This window comes from Lactuca saligna, chromosome 4 (assembly GCF_052625555.1).
Source record: "Lactuca saligna cultivar CGN05327 chromosome 4, ASM5262555v1, whole genome shotgun sequence".
NCBI classification, from domain to species: domain Eukaryota; kingdom Viridiplantae; phylum Streptophyta; class Magnoliopsida; order Asterales; family Asteraceae; genus Lactuca; species Lactuca saligna.
Genome location: NC_136420.1, coordinates 263076724 through 263087135, shown reverse-complemented (window position 1 = coordinate 263087135; position 10412 = coordinate 263076724). Strand labels below are relative to the sequence as shown.

General features: G+C 36.6%; 1 protein-coding gene across 1 annotated transcript; it reads right to left on the bottom strand.

Annotated features, from left to right (window-relative positions):
• Window positions 1-7506: 7506 nt before the first annotated feature.
• On the bottom strand, window positions 7507-10180 carry LOC145043554 (uridylate kinase PUMPKIN, chloroplastic-like). The gene is made up of 7 exons (XM_078992247.1): window positions 9863-10180; window positions 9155-9263; window positions 9008-9061; window positions 8774-8865; window positions 8270-8496; window positions 7988-8164; window positions 7507-7844 (listed from the first exon to the last, which is right to left on the bottom strand). The coding sequence occupies exons 1-7, from the start codon at window positions 10054-10056 to the stop codon at window positions 7735-7737; spliced, it is 963 nt and encodes a 320-aa protein (XP_078848373.1). The 5' UTR covers window positions 10057-10180; the 3' UTR covers window positions 7507-7734.
• Window positions 10181-10412: the final 232 nt, after the last annotated feature.

Genomic DNA, 10412 nt, shown 5'->3' with positions numbered 1-10412 from the left:
TTTCTATGACACACTGTTAGTGATGTGGGAAATTTTGAGTACTCTTACAATTTGTCAAAACCGTTGAGAATTTGTCGACACCAGAGATGCCGACAGTCATTCTCCAAATTCTAGGTCTTACCGACCTACTATCATAGTCCATTCAGAACCTCTCACGAATTACAGAAACCTTTACGACTCTGACCCAGCAAGGGGGGGGGGGGGTCCTTGACTGGGAAGTTAATCAAGAAAAAGAAACCTTGGATATTCCAAGTGAGTGACCAAGTTCTATAGGAGAACTCACTCTGGGAATGGCTTAATACACTTCGTATTGCGTGGAAAGCTAAATCCAAGATAGATAGGACCTCCAAGATTCTTACCAGAATCGGTCATGTATCTCGCAGACTAGACCTACTCTACGAACTCAGTAACGTACATCCTACTCTTTCTCGCTCGTGAAACCATACCTTTCCGTTAGGACTCTTGTAAGTTCACTCGTCGAGATCCTCGCCTTCGTATTAGAATCGTAGTGACCCTCGACCGAGAGGTCAAGCGGACAAAGCAATGTCGGCGCCAGTTAGTGAAGGTTCGTTGGGATACGAACCAAGAACCCGATTTCACTTAGGAGCGCTAGAACCAATCGATTAGGAAGTTTCCTCCTTGCGACTCGATCATTCATACCTACTTCCTTATCTAAATTTTAATTTTGGGACGAAATTCCCTTTAACAGGGGTGTGATGTGACAACCCGAAATTTCCATTCTAAACAAACCATATCAAGCCAATAGAAGTTAGAATAGTTACAGTGAAATTTCAGACTTTTTCGAATAAGTTTGAGTATTTCAGGGTTTTACATTTAAGGAGATATCAGGAGAGTGGATGCACATGGGTTTGTGAAACTCGAGTATTTCAAAACTTCATAATATTAGAGTACATTTCCGGAATAATAATATTTTCGGCCAAAAATCCTAGGACTATAAATAGAATTCTTAACCAAATTATGTCATTAGTTACATTTCCAACTAGAGAAAAGCCATTTTCTCTCTCACGAATCTTCGGGTTTTTATCCCAAATCATGAGTACACTTCTCTAGTTGTCTTATAATGCTTATAATGTGCTTAATATTATCATCTCTCTTAGGAGGCACTACCTCCAGACCTGCCCGACTTCCTCAACCTATCGGTCGAGTCACTTCCTTCCACTCACCTTACAAGGACCTACTGGACTATCGGCTTTAGATAGTCATCTTCCTCCCCCTATCCTTCCTTTTCACTCGCTTCCTCTCGTCTTTGAGTCGAGTAGCTAACTTATATTACATAGCAAATCTGTGAGATTCGGGAGTTTACCGCCCAAGAACGTTCTTGGAGAGTAAACTCCTATATGTGGCTTAAATGCTACCTAGTATTTTCCCCATGTTAGGTAATGAACTTAGGCTTGTATATAAGTGTGTTTAAGACTAGAAAACAAACAAGAACACCAAGATTAGGGTGTTCACTGCCCAAAAAGTTATTGGACCGTGAACTCCAAAAACAAAGGCTAAAGAGTGCCTAAACCACTCCTAAAGCCTTGGACTTCAGACTAGAATTATTCCTAGCTAATTTATGGACCTTAAAACATCAAAAACCCATCCCCATGAGAGATTATGGCCATAATCTTTAAGCGAAAAGGTTCATGGGCCGTGAACATCAAGGAAGGGTACCATAGTGTGCCTAATGCCTTTATTAGCCTTAGATAATTGTCTAAAACCTTTCCTAAATGAGTTTGGGACTTGAAAGCACAAAAAGACCCACTTCCATATGAGTTTACGGCAGTAAACTCAAAAGGAAATGGCCTTAGGGCCGTAAACTCCTAAAGGGAGTGTTTTAAAGCCCTAAACTAGTCCAAGGATTAAACCACCAAGTAGAACTTCTTCTAGAAATCAAGTAACACTTCAAAACAAATAATATCATTATGTTTGAGAGCTTACGGCCGTAAAATCAAGGGTTTACGACCGTAAACTCCTTGTGTGGAGTTTATTGAATAGTAAACACATATATGGGGGCCTTTGGAACCCTAAACCCCTTTAGCCTTGTCCCACAACAACTTAGAGGCAACCCTTAGCACTTATAACACTTATACAAAGTGTTTTCATGTTCTAGAGTGTCCCAACTTAATTTATTAGTTATTATTTGGCTATTTAGTTATATATATGCTCATTATATGATAACTAGGCTCGTGCATGTGAACAAGTCTCCGTTTGCAACCTAGCACAGTATCCGACACTTCAATCCAATCCACTCACCACAAGTGAGTTCATACCCCTTAATCAATGTTTTAAATGTTTTTAAATGTTATATTGGGGGGATACAAGTAGAATCATGCTAGTTATTATATCAAATCACATGTGATTAATAAGCAGCATTCAAATGATTTACTACACATTAGCTGTTTTAACAAACAGTTGTTATTCAAAGGATTTTCATATTCGTTTTATATGTTTAAAGCTCCTTATTTAATTGTTCATTATACCCTGTATGTTTCATTTCAAACTCATTTACAATTGTGTTTCAAACAAATGTTTATTTGTATTTAAAACTATTTTGTTAGATAAATACCTCCAACCTGTTTCATAGATTGACATCAAGTCGATCTTTTCTTAGATAGTAATCATGTTCAAAAGGTTTTACAAAACTTATTTTATGCTTTTATAATATAAATTGCATGCCTATATATGTATATTTATATAAGAAATGTTTAAAAGACTTAGGAAGGCTATCCACCCTATTCCCTTTTCACGCTTGAGATGTGGTCTGGTAGGATATCGGGTACCCATCCGAAGGTCGTTTAAATATTAGTTATATATCATGTGTACATATACAGTCATAAAGGTTCTTCCAGTTCATTAGATACCCTTGGGTAGCAAGGGTATACTTCCATGTTCATATGTACCAGTTACGTTACTAGTAAGCTACCATATGGGTAGTTTAGGAAGATACTAGAAATATTACTAGAACGCGATATCATACAACGATTCAGTTCATTCATGAGTCTATACATACTAGATAGAGAGAACACACATTACAGTTAGTACACACAGTACATTACTATGCATGCTAGATAGAGAGAACATACATTACAGCTAGTACACACACTACATTACTATACACGTTAGATAGAGAGAACATACATTACAGCTAGCACACGCAGAACATTTCAGTACATACAGGCTAGACAGAGAATGATCACACTTTCAGTTAGCACATTCATTACATATACATTTATGCAGTTATGTGAACCATTGAGTGGGTCATGGCGCTTCCTGCCACGACCGTTCTTGTATCCCGAATCTCCTTAATTGGGGAGCGTATGAGTTTGCGTATAGGTCTATACTGGATTGACTATCCTACACCTTGTTGCTCGCTACAGTGGAACTTGCAAGTCTACAGGTACCAAATGTCATTTGTTACGGCGTCTTACATCCTCGTTTTACTAGAGTCGGTAGCAGGATACAGGTCGATCACATGTTATATTGAATACCTTTTTGTTTTAAGGTAGTTAGTACAACGGTAGTCACTTATTACAAATACTACAGTGCTTTCAAGATTACAATTAACTTAAGGTAGTTAGTACGGTTGTAGTCATTTGATACTACACCATAATACTATTTCATTTTCCCCTTCACATTCACTTTGTGAACATTCACACGATGCACAATAATGTAGAAACTATATTTTTGGTTAATGATAGTCAGAGTTGGGAAAATACACACTCTTACAAGAGACACACACATGGATACTAGATGCCTTGGTAGAAGGATACAGTTAGTAGGAAACATAGGGTTTTCTAGGATGTTCATTTACATACAAATATTTACAGTTCATTCGTACAAATACTTACATTTCAAATTACATACAAGTACTTAAATACAAATTAAGACACTAAAATACTTATGATCTCACCAGCTTCAAAGTTGATACTCGCTTTCAAAATTACTTGTATCCTCAGGTCAACCATAGATAGGTACCGATGCAAGATTTAGAGAAGATGGTGCTCGTTCAAGACTCATCTTTCATTTTGATTTATACTGTAGTGTCTATTATAATTTGATAGAACACACTTGTATTAAAATTATATTATTAATGCAATAGATGATGTTGTTGCTTGTTTACTACTTTTCATTGTTGTGATACTGTACATGACGTCCTCCGCCCCAGAATATTTCCGCCATTCTTGGTTTTGGGGTGTGACAATGATTATAAAAAAATGATGTATAAAAAATCAGGAACCTTAAAATCAATGTTGTAAACCGCAAAAATTGATGATGAAAAACTTACACACCTACAAATCTCGATCCAAATGGAGATTCGAATTCAAAGAAAAACTTGTAGATGTAGGTTTCTAAACATGGTGGGGGAAGAAAAGGGGGATGGTAGGATGCTTCATCTTGACGATGGAGGAGGGAGGAGGGAGGAGATGCCTTCACTACTAGTTCAATCTTCAGCGTCGCCGGCTTCCTCCAGCATTCCATCATTTTCCTCCGTTGATGCCATCACTGCACCGTCGTCTTCATCAAGTAAGGTCAATTTTCTTCAACCTCTTTTTTTGTCCTTCTCTAAATCGATTTCTTTAATTGTTTGGTTGTTGAGTGGCTTTGTGGTTGTTGATTGGCTTCGTGTGTGTTAATTTCCATCTGAATTAATATAGAAATGATATGGGGTAGGGTACATATGGGTGTAACATCCCGATGTTGAGGTATTTTCCAACTTTAACCCTAAGCTTGAATAAATATTGCATTTTAGTCCTTGAGTATGAGAAAGGGTACAAAATGACCCATAGTGGCATTTTGGTAATTTCTTGCCAGAATTTTGTACGTTGGGCATACTCTTCATACGCATGGTATACATGCGAGGGACCTAGTATGTTGGGCGTACTCTTTGTATACTGGGCGTACGTGTGAGGATTCCAAAACCTAAAATTTAGGGTTTGCACACTATTTAAACAACTTTATGGCCCAAGACCTTCACCCTAATCAACCTCCAACTGAGAATTCGACCCTCTAGCAAACCGTAAGTGAGAAGAGTGCTTTTGAGCTCATTTGTGTGCTTTGTTGGAGTTCTTGAAGAAGAAGAAGAAGAAGAAGAAGTTGGTGGAAGGACTTTGGAGCTTGGGAGAAGCTTGGATCTTGGATTTTTCACTTGTTAGCTACCTCCAAAAGATAAAAAGCTCCTTGTTTGATCACTTCACCTTATAGATTAAGCCATTTCTTCATTTATGGCACTTTTGGTCCCTAAATATGGTGTTTCTTAAGTATGGCATGCTCTTGACCAAATAATTTGTCCTTTTAGACCTTATGAGGGTCTTAAGTCATAAAAATGTGGTCTTGGTGATTAGTTCTCCTCCATGCATGCTCTAGAAGGTCTTAAGGCATTAAGAAGTTAACCACTTGGGTTGTGGTGACTTGGTAAGGCATGTGGAAGATATGGTGGATAACCTATTGACCCATGTTCAAATCTTGGCACCACTCAGCCCTTGTAGCCATAGAGGTCCGCCTGCTGTGACTCCATGGCATGAGGCAAAGCTTTATGTTTGCAGCGGGGGATTAGTCAGTGCGCAAAAGCTGGCCCGGAAACCCTCGTTAGGGAAGTTCCCTTTCCAAAAAAAAGGCATTAAGAAGTTGGGATTTTGTGTATTAAGCACTTAATGGACATGCAAAGTTATAAAGTTAGAAACTTTATAACTCTAAATGGTATTTTGGCCTTGGATCTGAAAGTTGGACGTGAGAGCTTAATGCATTAAGCTCTTATTGAGAAAATGAGAAGTATGAGCGTACGCCTTGCGTAATTTGGAGTACGCACCGCGTACGTTGTCAATCATCTGACTGCGATCAAAGCTCAAGTACCTCCGGAGTACGCACCACGTACGAGCCCTGAGTTGACTTGGGTTGGTTGACTCAGTTGACTTGTTGATTTTGACCAGTTTTGACCAAGGGTATTTTGGGGAAATGTGATTAATTTAGAATGGGAAATGTCTTGACATTTAGGATTTGGGTTGAGCCGGATGTCGGAGCTGGGAGTTTTTCAGACTGCATTCAGACTATGAGGTGAGTTTTCTTCATCGTACTTACAGGTCGAAGGCACCAAGGGCGGCCCATTGGATTGATATCCTGGTTTACCGTATGTTACTATGCTGTAGTGATCTGTTAGATCTGTATCCTAGTATATAGGATGTTGCTATGTTGTGGTGATATGTTAGATTTGTATGACTACCTGTATATACTAGTTATTGATTGTTAGGTATATGTTATATATGTTGATATATGATGGTATATTGGGTTGAGGCGGTCCTACTTTGTGCTAAAAGGCAAGATACCCAAGACAGTCTGGATAGACTGAAAGCCTGCAAGGCGGACCAATCATGTCAAAGGCCCAGAGAGCGGTCCAGATACATTGAAGGCCCAGTGAGGCGGTCTAGTCACGCTGAAGGCTCTATATACATGTTGTTGTTTGTTATGTTTATGCAGTGTTGCAGAAATCGGCCTTGGCGGCCAATTAATCACTTGGCGGCCAATTAATCACTTGGCGGCCTTGAATCGATTACGATTAGGGTGCTTGGCGGAAATTGGTCAAAATCAGTCAAACTCGGGTTTAACGGTCATAGGCATCTTGGCTTTTGGAGTTAAGTTTTGAATTAGGATTTTTTTACATTTAAATTTTGTTTAAAATTTCATTTTTAATTAAATGTGATGAAGTTCACTTGCCAGAATAACATTTAAAATAGATGATACAATAGTGGTTGCTAGAAATAATAAATAATTTTAAAATGACATTTTACGAATAACATATACATAATACTGATGTAGATATATTGTGATAATATGCCCACCACACCTATTAAGAAATATTTTTCCCTCAATAACTGTTGTATGCATCTAACACCTTTGGCTTTTCTAGTTTAGTTTTGAATTATGGTTTTTCATTTAGATTTTCATTTTTACAACAACATACTTTCTAATCGACTCTTAAATCACATTATTTTATTAAACTTACTTGAATCCTTAACCATTTGTATCTGATATCACTTGGCTATAAGTCCTTTTGGTTTCACACATACGAAAACAATTAATAATTTAACTAATATTTAACAACTAACATTCATCCCTCTAATCCTATGCTTAAATTTACACAACTCTAATCATATACCTAAAGCTATTCATTTGTCTACCACATGATTTAAACCACCTAATGTTCTGGTCACACGCCCTTCGGTACTTCAAAGTTACCGCTAAATGTCTCAAATAAAAACCATATATTTGACGAGTCTATGAACAATATAATATCAATATATTTCACAAATTTACAAAAAGACCACTAACGTTTCATATGTAATCTTTCCGTATGGGCCCACGTTTTTTTTTCTTTTTCTTATGTTGAAGGTCACCCATGAAACATTTAGTAAACTGTTATATAATTTCGTTATCACAAACTGACTCGACCAATTTATTACAATTACGTGCCCTTATACGAATGAGCAAAAGACAACAAAAACAACGTTACACAAAACAAAATATCAAACACCTGTAAGTTCCGATAACACAAAAAAAAAAATAATAATAATAAACTATAAATAAATCTCGCTATAACACTAACAAAACCACTACATTAAGCTAACCTAAAACTCCATGACATGTAAAACACCACAAAATTTCACCTTCTTATTTTAGATGATACAATTAGTATAAAGAACCCCGGAGTTTCACATATATCCAGAAAAGGTCCCTTCAAGTCCTTGTGGCCGTTGAGACACACACACCACCAATCAGCGTGCCAACTCTTTCCCCCTTAATAGCTTTTGCAATGTTACCCGGTTTCCCAAGATTAAATACAACAACTACATCAAAACATACTTTCGTTTATTTTAACTATAATAGCAATACGTGACATGAAATTTGTAAAACAATTACAAATGTTAGATTAAACATTTAAGTAAAAAAAAATATATATTAAGTAGTTTATTTAGATTTTAAAACATACCCGGGATGTTGTTTTCTTGGCATAAAGTGATTGCAGTCATGTCCATAACCGAAAGATCCCTTGATGTTACTTCTTGATAAGTCAAAGAGTCAAGGAGTTGAGCTTCCGGATTATTCCTTGGATCTTCATCATACACACCATCCACATTTGTTGCTTTTAAAACCACCTCCGCATTAACTGAATTTTCACAAAAAAAAAAAAATAAGCAATGGCAAAATTGTAAATTTATGGAAAGCGGAGGGTATTTTGGTCGATTGAAGTTCAAGTGAAAGGATTGGTTACTTTCGGCGCAACGAAGGGCTGCGGCGGTGTCTGTAGTGAAGAAGGGGTTTCCGGTTCCGGCTGCAAAGATGACAACGCGGCCTTTTTCTAAATGTCTGATGGCGCGTCTACGGATATAAGGTTCAGCCACTTCAGACATACGAAATGCTGTTTGGACTCTTGTTGGGATTCCTATGCTTTCCATTGTTGCTTGTAGATATATAGCGTTCATAACAGTTGCCAACATCCTAAAAAAAATTAATTTCGAATCAAGATTAATTTAATTACCTCGTGGTTTCAATGGTTTTTCACTTTTTAAATTACCAAATTACCCTTTCTGCGAAAAAGATGACTTTGCCTAAAAACATAGGTATAATATGCAAAATTGCAAACTCATGTTCACATGCCTTACATTCTTATCAAGAAACATAAGAAAAACATGTGATTCACCAAAAAAAAGGTTGATTTTGTTTACAACATGAAAATAGATGAAGATTGATTTGAAGGAAAGTAAATAAATTGTACCCAATGTAATCAGCAGATGAACGATCAAGGCCACTACTTCCTGCCCATGAAGCTCCACGGAAGATATTTCCTCCACCAACAACTATGGCAACCTGAAACATTCATAAAAAAAATCAAATATCAAATTTAAACATTAAAGGCTAATGCAAAAATCATAACTCCTTCACATTACAAAAATATGAGCATAAAAGAAGATATTGTAATTGAAAAAAGAAAAAAGAAAAGGAAATTTACCTCAATGCCAAGTCGAGTAACATCTGCAACCTCTCTTGCAATAGACATTGTAACCTGTAATTTAAAAAAGCAGAGGACTATAATTTATATGCTAATAATATATCATATAATCGCATATTATTGACAAGAAAGAATAACTTTTCTTACCTTTGGGTCTATATTTTGTTCACCATCTCCAGAAAGTGCTTCTCCACTTACTTTAAGAAGCACCCTTTGCCACTTAACAGAACCTCTGGCTTTTCCATTTTCATTCAAACTAATCGCAAAAGAATTGAAAAGGTAAATTAGGGATATATAAGTGAGAAAACAAAAGAGGTAATCAACATAAATGGAGTATCTGATTCTCTTAGGCCTAATTTTGTTGTTAATGGCATGACATTACATGACAGGTTGTTCTGTGTATGATGTCATTTAGGATAAGTGAATGTGAGATTAAAGGAAAAAATGAGGAAAGGGTTTTGAAAGATCACTAACTATTCAAAGTGGAAATTAGTATTTAGAAGAATAAGAGAAGGGTTGATGACAGGTGATCACTAAGTGGGAATAATCTTTTACACAAACTTTTATACACAATTTGGAAGAAATAGTCGCTCCTAAGATCTCATAGGTTTGTTAATTCAATCTTATGCGTTGAAACCCACATATCGTTTGTTCATAATCAATCATACCCACCTTCAATTATCAAAACTTTACACGCCTAAATGAGAAAAAAAAAAAATCAAATCTTTATTCGCTGGGTGCTAGTTAGAAGACATATCAGTTGTACCTTCAAATTAACACGATGTACATACAGGTTTCACAGACATGTATACACTGAAAGACGAAATCGTTAGAACAAGCAATGATTGTGGATACCTAAACGCCCTGGAATCTGAAGAGCGACCATTTTCAGAAGACGAACAATTGATGGCCATGGAGCTGTACTTGCTGTTAAACCCATAGCGTATATGATTATGTCGATGATTTGGTTTGAGAAACCCCAATAATGGTGAATAAGAGATGGTTACGGAGGAGATTGCGCGGCCGGTGGATGAGGCAGACAACGCCATGGGGGAAAGATGTTAAAATAGCAAGAACACAACAGGAATGTATTGATTCCTTAATCCTTATTCAAATTCCTGAGCGTTTTTGTCTGTTAGATTTTACCCTAAATTCATTCGGGATTGTAGATAAGGCTGGGGTATATATATATACCTCGAGGGTTTGTTGTTTGTTGCTTAATTTCTTTTTTCATCCTTTCTCTTCATAGATTCTCATATCAACTTTATCCTAGGGAGTAGCGATAGTATGGGACTATGGATCATGCGAATTCAATACTTTGACTTATGTTTTATTGTAATATTATTAAAAAAAAAAAACTATTATTTGTTAATGTAACCAAGTATTTTTAATTAAGAAAAATTGA